Source organism: Manacus candei, unplaced genomic scaffold, assembly GCF_025592945.1.
Source record: "Manacus candei isolate 608988 ecotype Guabito, Panama unplaced genomic scaffold, ASM2559294v1 h1tg000112l, whole genome shotgun sequence".
Taxonomy (NCBI): Eukaryota; Metazoa; Chordata; class Aves; order Passeriformes; family Pipridae; genus Manacus; species Manacus candei.
In genome coordinates, this window is record NW_026138160.1 from 734427 (window position 1) to 755983 (window position 21557).

The 21557-nt window shown below is 54.4% G+C and overlaps 1 protein-coding gene and 3 gene segments (V, D, J or C); 2 read left to right on the plus strand and 2 right to left on the minus strand.

The window, feature by feature from the left end:
- Positions 1-21557, plus strand: part of LOC127461670 (M1-specific T cell receptor alpha chain-like) — a 118941-nt gene that overhangs the window by 7727 nt on the left and 89657 nt on the right. The window lies entirely within an intron of this gene.
- LOC127461762 (T cell receptor alpha variable 26-2-like) lies at positions 1525-2930 on the plus strand. The segment is given in 2 exon segments: positions 1525-1986; positions 2533-2930. Coding segments are annotated over 2 exon segments (450 nt in total).
- On the minus strand, positions 5490-7114 carry LOC127461677 (T cell receptor alpha variable 1-1-like). The segment is given in 2 exon segments: positions 5490-6213; positions 7066-7114. Coding segments are annotated over 2 exon segments (486 nt in total).
- Positions 19727-21468, minus strand: LOC127461678 (T cell receptor alpha variable 1-1-like). The segment is given in 2 exon segments: positions 19727-20361; positions 21420-21468. Coding segments are annotated over 2 exon segments (486 nt in total).

Consider the following 21557-nt stretch of genomic DNA (forward strand, 5'->3'; position numbering starts at 1 on the left):
AGGAGCAGGTGAATGCCTGAAAGATGGCTGTGAGCCTGTGGGAAGCCCATGCTGGGGCAGGCTTCTGGCAGGGACCTGTGGACCCACAAACAGAAGAGCACATACTAGAACAGGTCTCTAAGAAGGACTTGTGACCCTCTGGGGGACCCAGGCTGGATCAGTCTGTTCTTGAAGAACTGCACCCCGTGGAAAGGGACCCACGCTGGAGCAGTTTATGAAGAAGCATAGCCCAAGGGAGGGACTCACACTGGAGAAGTCTGTGGAGGACTGTCACCCATGGCAGTGACCCCAGGCTGGGGCTGGGGAAGGAATCCTCTCCCTGAGGAGGAAGCAGCGGCAGAAACAAGGTGTGATGAACTGACCGCAACCCCCATTCCCCACCTCCCTGTGCCACTGGAGGGGAGGAGAGAGAGAATTGGGAATAAAGTTAAGTCCAGGATGGAGAGAGAGGTGGGGAAAAGGTGGGTTTAGCCTTTGTTTTGCTTCTCGTTATCCTGCTCTAGTTTTGATTGGTAAACAATTCAACTGATTTTCTTAAGTCAAGTCTGTTTTGCCCATGCAAGTAAACAGTGAGTGATCTCTCCCTGCCCTTAACTCATGAGCTTTTCATGATATTTTCTCTCCCCTGTGCAGTTGTGGAGGGAATGATAGAGCAGCTTCAGTGGGCACCTCTGAAGTGCCTCTTGCCTGTAGTGACCTTTGGTGAGATCATTGCCAGGGAGCTCTGCTGGGAGAGCTCAGCCAGGCCAGATTCCCCCTCCATGGAGATACTCTTGGACTGAGGCACTCGTGGAAGTGAGAACAGAGCTCATTGAGTCTCCCCAGATCACAACTCTGTGGAGGTGGGAGGGAAGCACAGGTGGGCACCTAAAGGTTCACCAGACCCTGGACACCCTCTACCCATACAGCCTCTGCAGACTGGGAGCTGTCTGTCTAGGAAGCAGATCCATGGAACAGGATGTGGTGTTTTAGGAGACATCTGGCAGAACATGAGAGAGCAGTGCCCTTGCAGCAAGGAAGGTCAACTGCATCTTGAGCTGTGCTAGTTGATAAGCTGTGAGCAGGTTCAGGGAGGTGACCCTGCCCCTCTGGCTCGTTGGAGGCCAAATATGGAGTATTTCATCCACCCTGAGGCTCCCCAGTCCAACAAGACTATTAACAGACTGCAGTGAATGCAACAAAGGCCACCAAGTAGATTTGGGCACTGGTCAAACATGACATGCAGGGGCAGGCTGATCAAATCGTGTTACTTGTCTTGGAGAAGAGAAACCTTTCCATTCCCCTCATGGTTTTGCAGGACTTCATCTTATCCCGAGAGTCACAGTTGCTTTCAGATCCATCTCTCTCAGGCCACAGATGGCCACATTACCTTGTCATCCCTGACCTTCCACCTGTCCTAGCCCTGTGCTCCATGAATGCAGACTGCACCTCCATGACTCCAAAGCAGGTGGGAGGTGCCATGCCATGTCCGGGCTTTCTCTGGCTGAGCCCGGGGTGCTGAGCCCGGAGGGATGTTCTGCCTCTCGTGCCCCTCGACCATTCTTACAAGCACGTGCCCTGGAGGACAATTCAGGAGTCCCCACGTGCCAGCAAAGGAGGGATGTGAGGGAAGAGACGATGGCGGTGAAAGGAGCTCATGGCCTGTCAATGTTGATCGCCCCGATAGCAACCCGCTCCTCTGCCACCCAGCCCGGCCCCGCCGCCTCCGCAGTGCAGAGCCCCGACCGCCGCCGCGCTGCCGCCGCTCTCGCCTGCCCTCGGCATCCAGCCCGCCCCCGGCGAGAGCCCGAGCGGCGCCGGCGCAGGGCTGAGCCCCGGGGCGGAGCTGGCGGAGGAGGGCAGGGGAGGGAGAGGAGGCGGAGAGGAGGCGGCCCGTCCGGAGCAGAGAGCCGGGGCTGGCGGGGGCAGCGAGGCGCGGGCGGCGGAGCGGCGGGATGCGGCGCTGGCGGGGCGCGGGGCTGGCGGCGCTGGCCGCGGTGCTGCTCGGTGCGCGGGGCTGGCGGCGGGGGACCTGGGGGTCGGGGCTGGGGCTGGGGCGGCCATGCAGGTCCCTCGAGGCTGCCGTCCCCTCTGGCTACTTCACGGACCTGTCTCCTCGAATCATCGTGCAGTCCATCCCTCTCTCTGTGCCATCCCATATTGCCTCAGAAATCTCATCACTCCATAGTTTGTCTGACTCTCCCTGTTTTCTTATTTCCATTGTGATTTCCGTATTACTCATGCAGTCAGTCCTTCCCACTTGCTACTTTCTTTCCGTCTTTTCTTTCTTTCTCCCATTTTTTTGCTACAGTGACCTCATCCTTCCACGTTTCATTCACACATTCCTCTCTCCACCAACGATCGATGAGTTGTGATCTGGGGAGACTCAGTTCCACGAGTGCCCTCACCACATGTGTTGACATCCTCGGGAAACACTGCTCGTCATCATCTCTGTGTGTTCCCGACTGTTCCTGCGGGGTTTGTTCTGAGAAACAGCGGGGAGGGCTGATCAGAAAGCACGTTTTGACGGTTTTTCTCTGTTTTCCTTCCTAGCAGTGGCTGTGGGTAGAGCTCAGGTACTGCAGGACCCGTCGACAGAGACCATCGAGGGCACCGGTACCTCCATCAACTGCTCCCTCCCCAAACTTCAGGGTACCGTTTATGTTCACTGGTACCGTCAGTTCCCAGACCAGGCGGTGCATCACATTGTAACGGGTTTCACTGGAGATAAAGCAGTGCTGGAGCCTGTGGGACAGCTGTCGGTGTCGCCAGAGCGTCGCTGGAGCACCCTGTGGCTCTCCGGGCCCCGTGTTGGGGACGCGGCGGTGTATTACTGTGCCGTGGGAGACACGGCCAGAGGAGCCGGGGCTGCGGCCGGGCACGAACCGCCGCGGGCGGGGCCGGGGGCACAGCGCCGGCCGGGGACAGCAGGGCTTTGTCACATGCTGTAAATCCCACCTGAGCTCAGATTCAGTGACACCCTCGTCTTTGGAGCTTTCAGGGGATTTTCTCAGAAATACACAACTCAGTTAATTGTGTCTCCAGCGGAGCAAATAGCGCCCCTTTGAAAACAGGGCGTTTTACTCCTACCTAAAGCACAGGCTTGTGCCAGAATGTCTGGGTGCCAAGTGACATGCACAGCACAGCACAGGTCTGGGCATACTCCAGTCAGCTGCAATGTGTGTCCCTGACTTCTCCTGAGAAATCGTCTCCTGGATATTCTGATCCGTTCCGGGCAGGCACTGACATTCTCTGGTTCATGAGGATCTTTTGTTTGGGTAGGGGGAGAATTTTGACCTTGCCCGCTGTGTGGAAAAGGGACAGACAGACAGACAGTGAAACCGGCCTTGCTGGCCCGATATCAGCAGCAGCAGAGTGAGAGCTGTGGACGGACAGGAAGAGAAGGGCTCCGGAGACAGAACCTGCATTTCTCTGCCTCTTCCCTGGACACAGCTGTAGGGGGCAGGTGCCGTCAGCACTCAGCTGCACCCACGCGCCTTCTGACCCTGGTAACCTGCTGCTCTGGGGAGTTCAGGGCCAGAGCAGAGGACGGTATCCCTTGAACAGGCAGCAAATGAACTTCCCATGAGGGTGTTACGATCTGCTTAAATATTGCAGAAAGAGCTTTTAGATTCGAATATTCCCTTGAGCAAAATTAAAACTCATACAAGTTATCTGTTGATACCAAAACTGTTTTATATTAATTGCTAAGAGATGCAAAGAGAAAGAGGAAAAAATAAGCAAAGGTTGGAAAATGCTAAGATTACTTTTAGAAGCAGAGAAAAGATACCACCAAAATCTACCTTTCTGTCAAACTGGTCTGTGGGGTGGGGGTGGAGAGAGAGAGAGAGAAGCAGTTTTCTGTCTTTTTTTTCTCTGTCTCTGCCGCTTTCAATGTTATCTCTTTAGCTGCAGGGGGTCTTAGTTCTCTGGAATGCAGCCAGGCTGTGGGCCTTGCCGCCACTCACACCGGGCCGTGTCCCAGGCTGTGCAGAGGTCTCGGTCCAGCTGTACCTCTCGGCCCTCAGAAATATGGTCAGGGTGGAGAAACTCACGCGGGTGGCATGGTGGGTCTCAGTCCATTTCAAGACGGCAGAAGTCCAGTCTCTGGTGATGGCAGGCAGCTTACGGTGGCAGAAGAAAAGATAAGGGTGAGGTGGAGGAGAGATCTTTAGCTGCTATAGCCAATTCTCTTTCCTACTCCTCTTTCCCTGCTTTTCCCAAACTTTTCCTCATCTTTTTTAGTGTTCAAAGGAGGTTGTGTGTGGTTTCTTGGCACGTAGCCCAATTCAGATATTTGCAGAGATACGATAACCATGAGCAATAACAGGATCTTTTGGCAGGAAAACTCCAGTGGGAAAATTTTGGTGAGAACTTCTGGTGGAAAACTGACACAGAATTTTTGGTAGGAAGTTTTTGACAGGCAGAAACAAAGGCGAAACATAATTTTTGGCATTTGTATGTTATCTGTCTGTTACAGAGGGACACACATGGACACACAGGGACACACATACACAGACAGACACACACACATGCACACACATAGACAGACAGACAGAAACACACACACACTCACACCCCCAGGCTCGTGCACACCAGTGTGGAATCACACACGGATTTGTGCCCCCACATGTGTCCGTGCAAACCCGGCTGCTCCAAGAGCACACAAGGCAGGAACACACAGCCACCCGTGGACTCTGCTGAGGACACCTGAGGTCAAAAGCAGCAGAGCTGGAGGATCGAGAGGAAGGACAAGGTGCCAGACAAGCACAGGGCAGTTTGTGTTTACTCAGAGGCTGCACAAAGTGGAGATGAGACAAAATAGTGCAGAGCACTTTCCTGAGGGCAGCGTTAGGCAGGACAGAATCAAAACCATCAGCTCAATGCACACCCATGGGGAGGCAACCACAAGTGAGCATCGGGGTGAGCAGAGGAGAGAGAGAAAGACAAGGAAAGGGGACATCATCCCATGCACAACAGCCTATGAGTGTCCAGTTAGGGGGTGGCAGGAACTTCTTCCTGAGGATGACACCTCAAGTGTCTCCACCTGAGTCACCCAGGCTGATGCATCACTCTCCTGCTCTGCATCCATCCAGTACTGGAGATGAGTCATGTGCCTGCACTGCTGCATTCCTGCTGCAAAATCCTGGGGCCTTTCATCCCAGGGCCTTTCATCCCTGGGGAATGGGCGTGGCACAAATATGGGAATGTAAAGGCAGCAGTGCAGGGCATGAGAGCACAGCCCATAGCACTCGGTGTGGTGGTTGGCATGCAAGATGAGCTTGTGAGGAAATTGTTACCTCTGCAGAGGCTGCCCCTGGTTGTGTGGCAGTGAAGGGCAGGTATAAAAGGCAGCCCAACTTCCTGCTCTCTCCTCCACTTCTCTTCTGCCACACAGCAATTGGACGTTTTCAATGGACACTTCTGAGCACTTTCAGAAATTGTTGGAGTCATGCAATTCAAGGAAGGAGCATTGCAGATAACGTCTTATTTATGTTTTTCACCCTACTTTGAACTCGGAACTCTGAGGGACACAACCCAGAGCAGGCATTATAAGGGACAAGCCCAGTGGAAACCCTGGAGAAGCCACGGGCAGCAGGGAAAAACAGAAAGCCAAGAGCAGCACAAGGAATCGTTGCAGAAGTGGTCTCAGCCTCCTGAATTGCCCAACAACTCCCTGGAGATGTTGGGAAGAAGAACCACAGAACCCATAAGTGAGAATGAGCAATCCAGAAACTGTTTCCCCTCCTTCTCTTTCCCCTCGACCACTGACACTCTCCTCTCCTGGAAGAGGGGCTCAGCCTGCAGATCTCTGGGTGTACAGGGGAAGCAGCACTGCCAGGGGACAGCGGAGGGTCCCTTTCCCCAAGCTCAGCCTTGCACAGACACATCCCCTCCTTCCCCTGGCTTGTTGCACAGCCCAGGGAGCTCCCTGCACCAGGGTGTCTCGCACAGCACAGAGGTACAAGGCACTGTCAGAGACCTCCACTTCCTCCACCTGCAGGACACTGTATTTCCCCGTGGTGTTCAGCTCCGTGCTGATACGGCCGCTCTGCCTCGGGCCGGCCCCTGCCTGAGACGAGAGCAGCTGTGGGGCTTGTCCTTTCCTCTGCTGGTACCACGACAATCCATTGAAGTAATTGGTCTGGTATGTGCAGGTGGTCTGGAAGAGGCCTTTCTGCTTCACCAGGACTTCTCCATCTTCCTGGGTGACAACAATCTGCCCCATGGTGCCTGGAAGAAAGTGAAGGCCAGCAGCTGCACAGGGAAATACTGTGGCAAGATAAAGCAAAGTGGATGCTAAACCCTGGTGGAGGAAGCTGCCTGCTCTTTAGGAAGATGGAGACTCCCTACTGGAGACAGTTAGATGAGACTCCTTTTAGGCAGGATCTCAGAGCTCTGAGCTCAGGAAGATCCTGAGGAGACCTTTGCTGTCTCTGTCTTCTTGCTCCTCCTACTCAAAGGACCAGGGAACAGCCTGTCTTGCCTTAGCTTTTGTGCTGGAACCAGCACATCTCCAGCAGGTTGAGGAGCCTTTGGAAGAACAGCAAAAAGATTCATCCATCCCTGTCACCTCTGAGGGTTCCTCACTCCCTGAGTACACACAATTCTGAGCTTGCAAAGAGGGAGACCTGTCTGTTTGGACAGCCAGAAGAAAACGAAACCATGGCAGATATTTGGCAGCCTGGAGGCAGAATGGGACACAGTCCATGTGTAAAGTCAGTGAGCTGAGAGCTTGAAAGTGCCTGGGCCAACTTTGACAGGATCTGCTGATTTTCTTTAGAGAGGGAGAAATGTGGTACTGCAGAGACAGCTGAGATGCCTGTGGTGGCAGCAGTTGGATTAGAAGAGAGAAGGAGAGGGAGGTGGATTGAAGGGGAGAGAAGAGAAGAAGGGGTCTGAGATTTCTCTTCTCTCTTTTCCCATTGCCTTGATAAAAGTCAGAGCATCTTGAGCAAAGTCGAGAAGATACTTTGCAATGATCTTTCTCTATTCAGTGGTATTTCCCCACAGGGGCCTGATAAAGCTGTTGAGTGTTTCCTGGGAGGAAGAAGAAGAGTGTACTGATGAAAAGCCAGGATTTACCCAGGAGGTGGCCCAGGCAGGCAGTGAGGACGAGACAGCCCAGGTTCATGCTGAGACCAACCTGCTGTTTGCTGAGAGAGTCAGAAACCACCTCCCAGCCCCGAGACAACAGAGCTGCCACAAACAACACCCTTGGGGGAGCAAAGGAAGAAGGAGGGCAGAGATATTATCTTTCAGTGCCTGGAATGCTCTCTTTGGGTTTCTCCCTCCCCCAGCAGCAGCCCCTGTGGCTCCCTCAGCCCATGGCATTCTGAGCATTGCCTGGCTCTGGGGCCTCCCTCACGGGCAGGGGCTGTTCCCGGTCAGCTCGCAGGGCAGTTCCCCCCTCCCCAGCTGCAATCGCCTGCTCTGCTGCACACCCACTGCTGGGCTTTTGCGAGCTCCGGGGCTTCTTCCCCGCTCAGGTTTCACATCTTGCCGTGCTGTCCTCAGCTCTCTGGGCTGGTTACAGTTCCCTCGGGGAGCACGTGTCTCCTCTGCCTCTGTGGCTTCTCCCCTGTCCTTCTTCATCTGCCCAGGACAAACGCCTCTCTCCCAGCTGCCCAGGAACGGGAGATGGGCCCTGCTGGGCAGCAGCCCAGGCTCTCTGGCTGTGCCTTGCTCTGCTGGGAAAATGCACAGTGTGAGAGAGGAACGTGGCTCCAGCAGGGCTGCTGGATGTCCCAGCCGCAGCGGTGGCAAGGACAGCATATTCCCTAGGGAAAGAGCTGAGGGATGAGCAGGGAACAGGAGGAGGGCTCAGGAGGTGATCCCCGCGCACAGGCAGGGAGCACACGGGGCACCCACCAGAGAGCTGCCTGCGAGGGGTGGGGCTGGGACAGCCCTGCCCCACCCATCTGAAAGTGCAGGTGAAGGGCTGCGGGCTTGGCAGATGGAGACCCTTATTCCCAGCCCCGTATCTAGATCAACTCCAGAGTGATCCCAGGCACCCGGCACACCACAGAAAACATACTGTTCATTTTCGTTACCTCTAAATTGGCTTTTCCTCTACAAAACGTCTACAATTATTTGAATAAGGATAGAGGTAATGATAATGGTTTTAATAAGAACATTCATACGAAAATTCTGCACCTCCTCAAGATGTAAAAGCTTGGATACTGAGTTGACCTCAGTGTAAGCAACACTGGCAGTGGCTCAGCACGCCTGGCAGCCCCCCGTGCCCCCTCCCCAGCCGTGAGGCTGCTGCTCTCAGCAGCGCTGCAGAGGTGAGGAGGGGCAGGTTTGCCCGGTGGGCAGGGAGAGAGGCTCCTGAACGGCGCCGCCCGTGTGCTGCCAGTCCCGGAGTGGATGTGCTTCCGCTGGCGTGTCGGTGGTGTCTGGGCTGGCCCCCAGCTGTGTGCTGGGGCTGGCAATGCCAAAGGGATTTGTGCCACTGCTTGTGCTGGTGCTGTGCGAGGAGGGGGCTGAGCCCGGGCCGGGGCGGAGCTGGCGGAGGAGGGCAGAGGAGGGAGAATGGGAGGGGATGGGAGGGGAGGCGGCCCGTCCGGAGCAGAGAGCCGGGGCTGGCGGGGGCAGCGAGGCGCGGGCGGCGGAGCGGCGGGATGCGGCGCTGGCGGGGCGCGGGGCTGGCGGCGCTGGCCGCGGTGCTGCTCGGTGCGCGGGGCTGGCGGCGGGGGACCCTGGGGGTCGGGGCTGGGGCTGGAGTGGCTACGCAGCTCCCTGCAAGCTGCCGTCCCCTCTGGCTTCTTCACAGACCTCTGTCCCGGAATCATCCTCCCATCCATCCCTCTCTCTGCACCATCTCAGGTTCCCTCAGAAAATTCACGCCTCTCTTCTTTGTCCAACTATCACTGCACCTTCCTTTCCTCTCTGTCTTTCTTTCTTTCTTTTGCCTATTATTCACACATTCATGTCTCCACTAATGATTGACATTTCTATTACTGCACATGTTGACGTCCTCTGGATACTCTTCTCCTCATCATCTCTGTATGTCCCTGACTGCTTCTGCAGGATTTCTTCTGAGAAACAACTCACAGGACAAAAAGAAATTCTGATATTTTTCTTCTTTGTCTCTCTGGCAGTGGCTGCGGGCAGAGCCCAGGTGCAGCAGGAGCCGTTGGCACAAACCCCCGAGGGCACGGAAATCACCATCAACTGCTCACACCCCAGTATACGGACCACTGACTATATCCACTGGTACCGTCAGCTGCGGGGCCGCGGCCCCGAATTCCTCGTGAGCTTTCACAAAGGCTCCAAAGATCTGCCCGACGAGGCGGGACAGGTGTCGGTGTCGCCAGAGCGTCGCTGGAGCACCCTGTGGCTCTCCGGGCCCCGTGTTGGGGACGCGGCGGTGTATTACTGTGCCCTGGCAGACACGGCCAGAGGAGCCGGGGCTGCGGCCGGGCACGAACCGCCGCGGGCGGGGCCGGGCGGGGCCGGGGGCACAGCGCCGGCCGGGGACAGCAGGGGCCGCTCCTGCTCCTCCAAGATTTCTTTCTCAAACCATGTCCCGCCTTCCTGGGCCCCCTTGTTTCAAAGGGCTGCTTTCCAAGGGGCTTTCCGAATCGGTGTCCTCAACAGGCCCAAGCCCAACCTCCAGAAGTCGAGGGTACAGGTTTGGTTCATGCTCCTCCTTACTTCATCAAGTGTGGAAAACTCTATCGTTTCATGGTCGCTGTGCTCCAGACGGCCTTTGATCACCACATCTCTCACCAACTCTCCTCTGTTTGCAAACAGCAGGTCTAGGTGCTGTATAAACTGCCTGACAATCAAAAAAATTAAAATTCCACCGACGGCATTGGCCTTTATGCCAGAGCAGATGCAGGAAATCGGACATAAGACTGTAGTGGCTGGCAAGAGAAAGTTTCACCAGTCACAAGGGATGAGATGTACATGTTACAGCGTCCTCTCCCCCAGACCGGCAGCCAACTCCTCAGCACAAACCCTCTGTGGGGAGCAAGGAAGCAGTGAAGAGCTCTGCACCCACCTGCAGCTCTGCTGGGAAGTGCAATCCCACAATCCTTGTCCTTGCTGATGTGCCCGTTCTCCTGTAGGTTCAGTGTCACAGGGATGTCACCTCCCGCAGTATGTCACTGTCTCCCTGTCCCCACCTCGCTGTGACAGCCCTCAGCTGCCCTCACCTGCTTTGCTGCAATTTCCAGCCTTGACTCATTCAGCAGCCAAAGGATGGTTCCCCTCAACAGAGGAGCCATTGCAGGCTGTCCCATCCTCCCATTCCTCTGTCAGTGGAGAAGGCTCTCCTTGTGCCATCACCCACTTCCACTGCTGAGAAACTCCTTTCCACTTTGACAGCTTGGAGAGTGTCTGCAGGGGTGGGAAAGCCAACACGGAGGCCAGGCTTGAATTCAGCAGAAAGATGTGAGGAGTCAAAAGGGGGAAAGGACATCCCTGCATGTGGAGGAGAGCAGTGCAGGGAGCCCGGGGGCATCTGAGAGTCTGTCCTCCTTGGTGGAGGAGAAGTTCCTGCACGGTGCCTGTCTGCCTGTCCCTTAGAGGGAGAGGAGACAGATGGTCCCACCAGGCTGACCATGGTGGGACCTTGCTGCCAAGGGGAAGCAAAGCAAACAAAGAAAGGGAAAGGCAAAGCCATTCACCTCTCCTGGTACCAACATGGAAAAATGTCCATCCTCACTCAGCCCAGCACCATGTTCTGAGTCCCCTGAGGTGTCTCCCTGGGGCTTTCCCAGTATCTTCTTCAGGGGAGGGACCTTCTGCACCATTAGGGTCTGGAAAGAACAGAGAGGTCACAGCCCCTGGAGTTGATGGGCACTCCCTGAGAGCTGAGGATGCTGCCAACTGCAGGGGATGTGGAGCAGTGGGGAGCTGGAGGTTCGGTCAGGGAACACACACCCTTCTTCATTTCCCTATTATAATCCGGCTGTCACACAGAAGCTCTATCCTATATTCCTAAACCAATAGTCCCCTCAGCTACATCCCAACCGCCCTCAAGTGAGACTTTCTCCCCATTTCCCTCTGTCATGACAAGAAGAACAAAACCACAGGACAAGACACAGCCAGAATCAGCTGAGATATCTCTGGTGGTTTGTAAAAAAAGCTTCTCCTCAGGAGGTATTGTTTTCTTAGTGGACCAATTAAGAGCTTCGTACACTTGTGTGGAAGTTACATACTCACAGAAATGGAAGAGAAGAGGTTAATTTTTTGTCTGCGTGGCATGAAGCAGATGCAGCCATGCCTTAAGCGCACCTACGTGGCCAGGGCTGGGGGCTTTTGCCCCCCCGGCTCCTGCTGGCTGGGCCAGGAGCAGCCAACCATGCAGTGGTGTCCCCTGAAGCCAGTGACCGAAGAGGACTCTGAAGGATCGAGGAAGGCCTCCAGGTCGAATTTACTGCACTTTGCAGAGATGGGGGAGAAAAACAGCAACAAAATGCTCAATCAGCCAGACAGACACAGCACTGGAACTGAGCCAGCGAGGGGTGGCTGGAGGAAGCCGAGCTGTTCAGCTATGAATTCTGAGGTGGAGGCAGCCACAGAACAAACTTTCTGCAGAGGAGCAGCCGAGCTATCACAACAGCTCGGAACAGAGAGGTCCCCTGCAAATGTCGGCAGCACCAGCAAATCGGTTGGAATCAATTCTAGGGTAAGAACTAAACTAAGAACCCTTAAAATTCTTTTACTCCGAGGCGGAGGAGTGAAATCTTCACAAAGCTCCCTGAAGGCTAGGGCTCGAGGGAGTCAGGATTTCCATGAACTAAAAACAGAGGATAAAGACAAGAGACACTTACAGTGCCACAAGAAATTAATTTAGAAGAACTATAGGTTGAAAATGAAAAAAGGACTGCTTCTCGTTTCTTCTTGGACCCTTTTTGAAAGAAAGAATAAACTTAATCTAATTTAATATATTATTTTACTGTAGAAGAAAACAACTGTTATATATATATATATGTATGTAAATAAATTTGAAAATATTTCCCTTCCCCTAATACCAAGTGGTGTGTGTCTGAAAACTTCTTTCCCTTTGACATTAGAACAAATAATAACAACCCCTTTAAATTGACCTTTTTGAAATTCCGGTGTTTTTCAAACCACCACAAAGTCCCACAAGTGGAGATCTCACTTTGCAAGAGGAGGAGAAGGGGCTTCACACTCACCTGGTTCCCAAGCAGAAGGAGATAAGAGAAGTGGATGAGACAGCAGGGGCTGGGGCTGCCTTTTCTACCTGCCCTTCACTGCTGCAGGACCAGGGACAGCCTTTGCAGAGGTAACAGTTTCCCCACAAGCTCCTCTTGAATGCAAACCATCACAGCTGATGGTACAGGCTGTGCTTTGGTTTCCAAACTGCTGCCATTTTGTTTCCAGATTTCTTCCATGCCCATGCCTCAGTGAAGGCTTCTTGTGATTTTTGGGATGAAATGTTCCAGGATTTCTAGGGCAAGGACTCATAACTGTCGGGAGTAGATTTAGCTCCAGGGCTGGATGGATCTGGAGCAGGCAAGTGATGTGTCAGTCTGGATCACTCTGATGGGTTTGTTTGAAGTGCTGTTTTCAAGAAGAAACTGCAGCAATTCTCTGTGGATACCCAAGGACTCCTGGGCATGAGGATGGGTCATGTCATTCCCTTTCTCTCCCTCCTTAGCTCACCCCAAGGGTCAGTGGTTGTTGCCTCCCTATATGTGGGCTTAGGACGGCTGATTTTGACCCCGTCCTGCCTGACACTGCCCTCAGGAAAGTCTTCGGGCCTCTTCTGACTTCTCCCACACTGGTCAGACTCTGAGCACACAAACAGTACCACGGGCTTGCCTGGAGCCTTGTCCTTCCCAGCCCTGCAGTGTTGTCCCCAGGTGTCCTCAGCAGAGTCCATGGTTGGTTGTTTTCCTATGTGGGTTCCCGGTTTGTGTGCACTTGTGTGCAGCTGGGTTCCATCTTGATGGAAGGGTATGGACAGATTGCTCCAGGATCAATATGATCAGGCAAATGTCGGATTTATTAGGAGAAAGACAGATTATATAGTGCTCATGACGCTCAGCTTCTTGTTCACACAACATTGGTTACATAAGGAAAACATGCTCTGCTGTTCCCTGCTAATTGGACCACAACAGGTGGTCATAGGAGATGAGAAAACTTTATTCACCTCCCAAAACTCCTCCTTGGCATCTTGGCACAAGGCCTGCAGCCATATTAGTGGCGCAGCATTTTTTACTATCAGCACCCAGCCATGCCAGGGGAGAAATCACAGAAATGCAACAGAAACTGTTCACACAATTTCTGTCCTGCGACAGTTCCACAGGAATCCGTGTGGGAGCACAAATTTGTGCATGAGTGTCAGGGTTGACAGAGAACCTGTCAGCAGTCTGGCAATTAGTGACGAGGAATTTAAACAACTTTTAGGAAATATTTACTGTAATGGCGGACAGAACAAACATAATGCAGCCCAGACCAAAGGTCACCAATCAAAATGTGTATAGTGTCACCAAAAGGATGTCACAGCATGCACAGTGTCTTCAGTGTCACCAATAAGAGTGTGTGCGGTGTCTTCTGTATTACCAATTAAAGTATATACAGTGTTTTATGCTTGAGACTTTTGACCAATTGTGTTGTGGCACGATAGTGTACAAAGAGTATAAAAGAAACACTTAAGAGCAATAAACAGCTTCCTGATCACCTTACACCTGGACTACCTCTGATATCTGTGTCATTTTGGCAGTTCCGACTTGAACAACGACACGAATCCACACCAATGTGCCTGAGCCTCTCTCTGTGTGTGTCCTTGTGTGTTACTCAGCAAGTGAAATGTGCTGGTTGCACTGGGAACACTCCACTGCTCTGCCCGTGAGCAACACAGAGCAGCATTTTCCCAGATTCAGGAGCATGTAAATGTGCTGGTTTTGGCCTGGGTGGAGGGAACTTTCTTCACAGTGGTTGTTATGGGGCTGTTTTTTGGATTTGTGCTGAACCTAGGGTTGATAATACAGAGATGTTTTTGTTATTGCTGAGCTTACACAGAGCAAAGGCCTTTTCTGCTTTTCCTGCTGCCACACTGGCAAGGAAATTGGTGGTGAATTTGGAGCTGGGAGGAGCCAGAGCCAGGATAGGTGACTGACACTGAGCAAAGGGATATGCCAGACCTTAGAACATCATGCTTGGTATTTAAAGCTTTGGGGGAAGAAGGAGAAATGGGGGGAAATTTGTTGTGCTGGTGTTTCTCTTCCCAAGTACACATCATGCATGATGGGGCCCTGCTCTGCTGGAGGTGGCTGCCAACTGCAGGGCACAACAAGGACGGTTTCACCAAAATTTGCATCTTCCCCTCAATTCAGGATCAAATGCTGGCAGTGCCTCAGCAGGGCTGGCAGCCCCTCCACCCTCACCACACTCACACACTGCTCCAGGCCAGCACACACCTGCTCTCCCCAGTGCTGGAGACCTCAAAAGGATAACGTTGGTTTCATGGACAGGCAGAACGACTGAGGGTTCCTGCCCACCTCATGTATCCACCTGCGTGGATCTGCTTCCAGTGCAGTGCTGGGGGTGCCGGGTGGGACACAGCTCCCTCTCCTGTCCAAGCCCCTGCCCAATGTACCTGTGCAGCCCATCGACCAGGTGCCGAGTGAGGCAGCCACAGAGACGTTGTCCCAAACGGGGACTGAAGGAAAGGGACACGGCCCTGAGGTTGTTGCGCTGTGAGAGGAAGAACAGCCCCTGTGTCTTGCAGAGGGAAAGCCAGAGTTCTGGTGACTGTTTTGGACTTCAGCCCACAAGGACGTTTATCCCCCTGTAGTGGGTTTCTGTGGCTGGGTTTTGGTAGCAGAGGGGGGCTACAAGGGTGGCTCCTCTTAGAAGCTGCTAGAAGCTTCCCCTGTCCTGTGGAGCCAATGCCAGCTGGCTCCAGGATGGACTTCCTCCCACTGGCCGAGGCCAAGCCTACCAGGAGCAATAGTAACGCCTTTGGGATAACATATTTAGCAATAGAAGTTTGTTGTGCAGAAGGAATTCCAGCCAGGGAAGAGCGGAGTGAGAACATGGGAACAACAAGGCAGACACCAAGGCCATTGCAGAAGGAGGGACAAGTGCTCCAGGTGCTGGAGCTGTGGCCCCTGCAGCCTGTGGTGCAGACCATGGTGGAGCAGCTGTGCCCCTGCAGTCCATGGGGGACCATCGGGGTGCAGAAACTCCCCTGCAGCCCATGGAAGAGCCCATGCTGGAGCAGGTGGATGGAGGAAGGAGGCTGTGACCCCGTGGGAGGCCCAAGATGGAGCAGGGGCCTTCTGGAGACCTGCAGCCCGTGGAGAGGGAAGCCCACACTGGAGCAGGTTTTCCCAGGTAGGACTTGTGGCCCCTGTGGGGGACCCACGCTGCTACAGCTCATCCGTGAAGGACTGACCCCGTGGAGGAGTGACCCACGGGACAGCAGGTTGGGAAGAGCTGCTGCCTGAGGGGTGGACTCACACCGGAGAGGTCCATCAAGGACTGTCTCCCCAGGGAGGGACCCCACGGGAGCAGGGCAAGGACTCCAACTGCTCTCCCTGAGCAGCGGCAGAAACAACAACTGACCGTAACCCCCATTCCCCGTCCCCCTGCAGCACTTGGGGGGAGGAGGGAGAACATGGAAGGAGGGGTGGGAGGAAGGTGTTTTTAAGACTATTTTATTTCTCACTCTGGCTCTTATGCTGTTAGTAATAAATTTAATTAATATCCCCACTTTGAGTCTGTTCTGCCCGTGAAGGTAATCGGTAAGTGAACTCTCCCAGCTCTTAACTCATGAATCCTTAGCTGCTTTTTTTCTCTCCTCTGTCCAGTTGCACAGGGAGAGTGAGAGACTGGCTTTAGTGGGTACCTGGCATCCAGCCAAGGTCAACCCACTACACCCCCACATTGGAATCTCAGTCTGAGAGCCCAGGAACTGTACTGGGAGTGAAGGGTCAGTGCATTCCAGACCACATGCTTCTCTCCCACAGGGATGAAGGAAACAAGCCCGATTTCAACCAGGGACTGTGCAGAGTGGGTAAGGCTCACGAGCCCATCTCCCTGCCTGGATGTCTGTCAGACTGGGCATGTCCAGCTTGGAGACAGAGCAGCTGAGGGCTTCCTCTCTTCCCTCTAGCAAGCTTCATGAGATCATTGCCAGGGAGCTCTGCAGGGAGAGCTCAGCCACGCCAAATTCCTGCTCCATGGAGATGCTCCTGGGCTGAGGCACTCGTGGAAGTGAGAACAAAGCTCATTGATTTCTCCCCAGGTCACAGCTCTGTGGAGGTGGGAGGGTAGCACAGGTGTGCACCTGGAGGTTCACCAGACCCTGGACACCCTCTACCTGTACAGCCTCCACAGGCTGGGAGCTGTCTGTCTAGGAAGCAGATCCATCGAACAGGATGTGATGTTTCAGGAAACACCCAGGAGAACACTGGACAGCAAAGCCCATCTTCCTGGGCCTTTATCCTCTTCCTGGGTACACAATTGCTTCCAAATCCATGTGTCTCATGTCTCAGGTGATCACATTGCCTTGTCATCCCTGACCTTCCATCTGTGCTCCATGAATGCAGACTTCATCTCATGACTCCAAAGCAGGTGGGAGGTGCCATGCCATGTCCGGGCTTTCTCTGGCTGTACCCGGGGTGCTGAGCCCGGAGGGATGTTCTGCCTCTCGTGCCCCTCGACCATTCTTACAAGCACGTGCCCTGGAGGACAATTCAGGAGTCCCCACGTGCCAGCAAAGGAGGGATGTGAGGGAAGAGACGATGGCGGTGAAAGGAGCTCATGGCCTGTCAATGTTGATCGCCCCGATAGCAACCCGCTCCTCTGCCACCCAGCCCGGCCCCGCCGCCTCCGCAGTGCAGAGCCCCGACCGCCGCCGCGCTGCCGCCGCTCTCGCCTGCCCTCGGCATCCAGCCCGCCCCCGGCGAGAGCCCGAGCGGCGCCGGCGCAGGGCTGAGCCCCGGGGCGGAGCTGGCGGAGGAGGGCAGGGGAGGGAGAGGAGGCGGAGAGGAGGCGGCCCGTCCGGAGCAGAGAGCCGGGGCTGGCGGGGGCAGCGAGGCGCGGGCGGCGGAGCGGCGGGATGCGGCGCTGGCGGGGCGCGGGGCTGGCGGCGCTGGCCGCGGTGCTGCTCGGTGCGCGGGGCTGGCGGCGGGGGACCTGGGGGTCGGGGCTGGGGCTGGGGCGGCCACGCAGGTCTCTGGAAGCTGCCATCCCCTCTGGCTACTTCACGGACCTCTGTCCCCGAATCATCGTGCAGTCCATCCCTCTCTCTGTGCCATCCCATATTGCCTCAGAAATCTCAATACTCTATGATTTCTTTGACTCCCCTCTGGTTCTTTTCTTTCCCTTGTGTTTTTCCATACAACTCATAAAGTCAGTCCTTCCCACTTGCTACTTTCTTTCCGTCTTTTCTTTCTTTCTCCCATGTTTTTGCTACAGTGACCTCACCCCTCCACGTTTCATTCAATATTTCTCTCTCCACTAACGATCGATGGACACTGCCCTCACCGCATGTGTTGACAGCCTCGGGAAACACTGCTCGTCATCATCTCTGTGTGTTCCTGACTGTTTCTGCGGGGTTTGTTCTGAGAAACAGCGGGGAGGGCTGAGCAGAAAACACGTTTTGACGTTTTTTCTGTTTTTTTCTTCCCAGTAGTGGCTGTGGGCAGAGCCCAGGTACTGCAGGACCCGTCGACAGAGAGCATCGAGGGCATCGGTATATCTATCAACTGTTCCCACCCCAAAATCCAGTTAAATGAGTTCATCTACTGGTACCGTCAGCTCCCTGGCCGAGAACCCGCACTCCTCGTGAGTGGTCAGAAAGGGTTCAGAGAGATGCCTGACCCTCCTGGATGGCTGTCGGTGTCACCAGAGCGTCGCTGGAGCACCCTGTGGCTCTCCGGGCCCCGTGTTGGGGACGCGGCGGTGTATTACTGTGCCCTGGCAGACACGGCCAGAGGAGCCGGGGCTGCGGCCGGGCACGAACCGCCGCGGGCGGGGCCGGGGGCACAGCGCCGGCCGGGGACAGCAGGGCTTTGTCACATGCTGTAAATCCCACCTGAGCTCAGATTCAGTGACACCCTCGTCTTTGGAGCTTTCAGGGGATTTTCTTAGAAATACACAACTCAGTTAATTGTTTCTCCAGCGGAGCAAATAGCGCCCCTTTGAAAACAGGGCGTTTTACTCCTACCTAAAGCACAGGCTTGTGACAGACTGTCTGGGTGCCAAGTGACATGCACAGCACAGCACAGGTCTGGGCATACTCCAGTCAGCTGCAATGTGTGTCCCTGACTTCTCCTGAGAAATCGTCTCCTGGATATTCTGATCCGTTCCGGGCAGGCACTGACATTCTCTGGTTCATGAGGATCTTTTGTTTGGGTAGGGGGAGAATTCTGACCTTGCCCGCTGTGTGGAAACGGGACACACAGACAAACAGTGAAACCGGCCTTGTTGGGCCGAAATCAGCAGCAGCGGAGCGAGAGCTGTGGACGGACAGGAAGAGAAGGGCTCCGGAGACAGAACCTGCATTTCTCTGCCTCTTCCCTGGACACAGCTGTAGGGGGCAGGTGCCGTCAGCACTCAGCTGCACCCACGCGCCTTCTGACCCTGGTAACCTGCTGCTCTGGGGAGTTCAGGGCCAGAACAGAGGACGGTATCCCTTGAACAGGCAGCAAATGAACTTCCCATGAGGAACACAAATGGACACATATGGACACACACACACACACACAGACACACACACACACACGGACACACCCCCACAGGCTCGTGCACACCAGTGTGGAATCACACACGGATTTGTGCCCCCACATGTGTCCATGCAAACCCGGCTGCTCCAAGAGCACACAAGGCGGGAACACACAGCCAGCCGTGGACTCTGCTGAGGACACCTGAGGTCAAAAGCAGCAGAGCTGGAGGATCGAGAGGAAGGACAAGGTGCCGAGCAAGCACAGGGCAGTCTGTGTTTACTCAGAGGCTGCACAAAGTGGAGATGAGACAAAATAGTGCAGAGCACTTTCCTGAGGGCAGCGTTAGGCAGGACAGAATCAAAACCATCAGCCCAATGCACACCCATGGGGAGGCAACCACAAGTGAGCATCGAGGTGAGCTGAGGAGAGAGAGAAAGACAAGGAAAGGGGACATCATCCCATGCACAACAGCCTATGAGTGTCCAGTTGGGGGTGGCAGGAACTTCTTCCTGAGGATGACACCTCAAGTGTCTCCACCTGAGTCACCCAGGCTGATGCATCACTCTCCTGCTCTGCATCCATCCATCACTGGAGATGAGTCATGTGCCTGCACTGCTGCATTCCTGCTGCAAAATCCTGGGACCTTTCATCCCAGGGCTAAGCCCTCACTGGGGAATGGGCGTGGCACAAATATGGGAATGTAAAGGCAGCAGTGCAGGGCATGAGAGCACAGCCCATAGCACTCGGTGTGGTGGTTGGCATGCAAGATGAGCTTGTGAGGAAATTGTTACCTCTGCAGAGGCTGCCCGTGGTTGTGTGGCAGTGAAGGGCAGGTATAAAAGGCAGCCCAACTTCCTGCTCTCTCCTCCTCTTCTGCCACACAGCAACTGGACGTTTTCAATGGACACTTCTGAGCACTTTCAGAAATTGTTGGAGTCATGCAATTCAAGGAAGGAGCGTTGCAGATAACGTCTTATTTATGTTTTTCACCCTACTTTGAACTCGGAACTCTGAGGGACACAACCCAGAGCAGGCATTATAAGGGACAAGCCCAGTGGAAACCCTAGAGAAGCCACAGGCAGCAGGAAAAAACAGGAAGCCAAGAGCAGCACAAGGAATCGTTGCAGAAGTGGTCTCAGCCTCCTGAATTGCCCAACAACTCCCTGGAGATGTTGGGAAGAAGAACCACAGAACCCATAAGTGAGAATGAGCAACACAGAAACTGTTTCCCCTCTTTCTCTTTCCCCTCGACCACTGACACTCTCCTCTCCTGGAAGAGGGGCTCAGCCTGCAGATCTCTGGGTGTACAGGGGAAGCAGCACTGCCAGGGGACAGCGGAGGGTCCCTTTCCCCAAGCTCAGCCTTGCACAGACACATCCCCTCCCTCCCCTGGCTTGTTGCACAGCCCAGGGAGCTCCCTGCACCAGGGTGTCTCGCACAGCACAGAGGTACAAGGCACTGTCAGAGACCTCCACTTCCTCCACCTGCAGGACACTGTATTTCCCCGTGGTGTTCAGCTCCGTGCTGATACGGCCGCTCTGCCTCGGGCCGGCCCCTGCCTGAGACGAGAGCAGCTGTGGGGCTTGTCCTTTCCTCTGCTGGTACCACGACAATCCATTGAAGTAATTGGTCTGGTATGTACAGGTGGTCTGGAAGAAGCCTTTCTGCTTCACCAGGTCTTCTCCATCTTCCTGGGTGACAACAATCTGCCCCATGGTGCCTGGAAGAAAGTGAAGGCCAGCAGCTGCACAGGGAAATACTGTGGCAAGATAAAGCAAAGTGGATGCTAAACCCTGGTGGAGGAAGCTGCCTGCTCTTTAGGAAGATGGAGACTCCCTACTGGAGACAGTTAGATGAGACTCCTTTTAGGCAGGATCTCAGAGCTCTGTGTTCAGGAAGATCCTGAGGAAACCTTTGCTGTCTCTGTCTTCTTGCTCCTCCTACTCAAAGGACCAGGGAACAGCCTGTCTTGCCTTAGCTTTTGTGCTGGAACCAGCACATCTCCAGCAGGTTGAGGAGCCTTTGGAAGAACAGCAAAAAGATTCATCCATCCCTGTCACCTCTGAGGGTTCCTCACTCCCTGAGTACACACAATTCTGAGCTTGCAAAGAGGGAGACCTGTCTGTTTGGACAGCCAGAAGAAAACGAAACCATGGCAGATATTTGGCAGCCTGGAGGCAGAATGGGACACAGTCCATGTGTAAAGTCAGTGAGCTGAGAGCTTGAAAGTGCCTGGGCCAACTTTGACAGGATCTGCTGATTTTCTTTAGAGAGGGAGAAATGTGGTACTGCAGAGACAGCTGAGATGTCCTGTGGTGGCAGCAGTTGGATTAGAAGAGAGAAGGAGAGGGAGGTGGATTGAAGAGCAGAGAAGAGAAGGGGTCTGAGGTTCCTCTCCTCTCCTCTCCTCTCCTCTCCTCTCCTCTCCTCTCCTCTCCTCTCCTCTCCTCTCCTCTCCTCTCCTCTCCTCTCCTCTCCTCTCCTCTCCTCTCCTCTCCTCTCCTCTCCTCTCCTCTCCTCTCCTCTCCTCTCCTCTCCTCTCCTCTCCTCTCCTCTCCTCTCCTCTCCTCTCCTCTCCTCTCCCCTCCTCTCCTTTCCCGTTGCCTTTATAAAAGTCAGAGCATCTTGAGTGAACACATGCAAGACAGCAAAGTCGAGAAGATACTTTGCAATGATCTTTCTCTATTCAGTGGTATTTCCCCACAGGGGCCTGATAAGGCTGTTGAGTGTTTCCTGGGAGGAAGAAGAAGAGTGTACTGATGAAAAGCCAGGATTTACCCAGGAGGTGGCCCAGGCAGGCAGTGAGGACGAGACAGCCCAGGTTCATGCTGAGACCAACCTGCTGTTTGCTGAGAGAGTCAGAAACCACCTCCCAGCCCCGAGACAACAGAGCTGCCACAAACAACACCCTTGGGG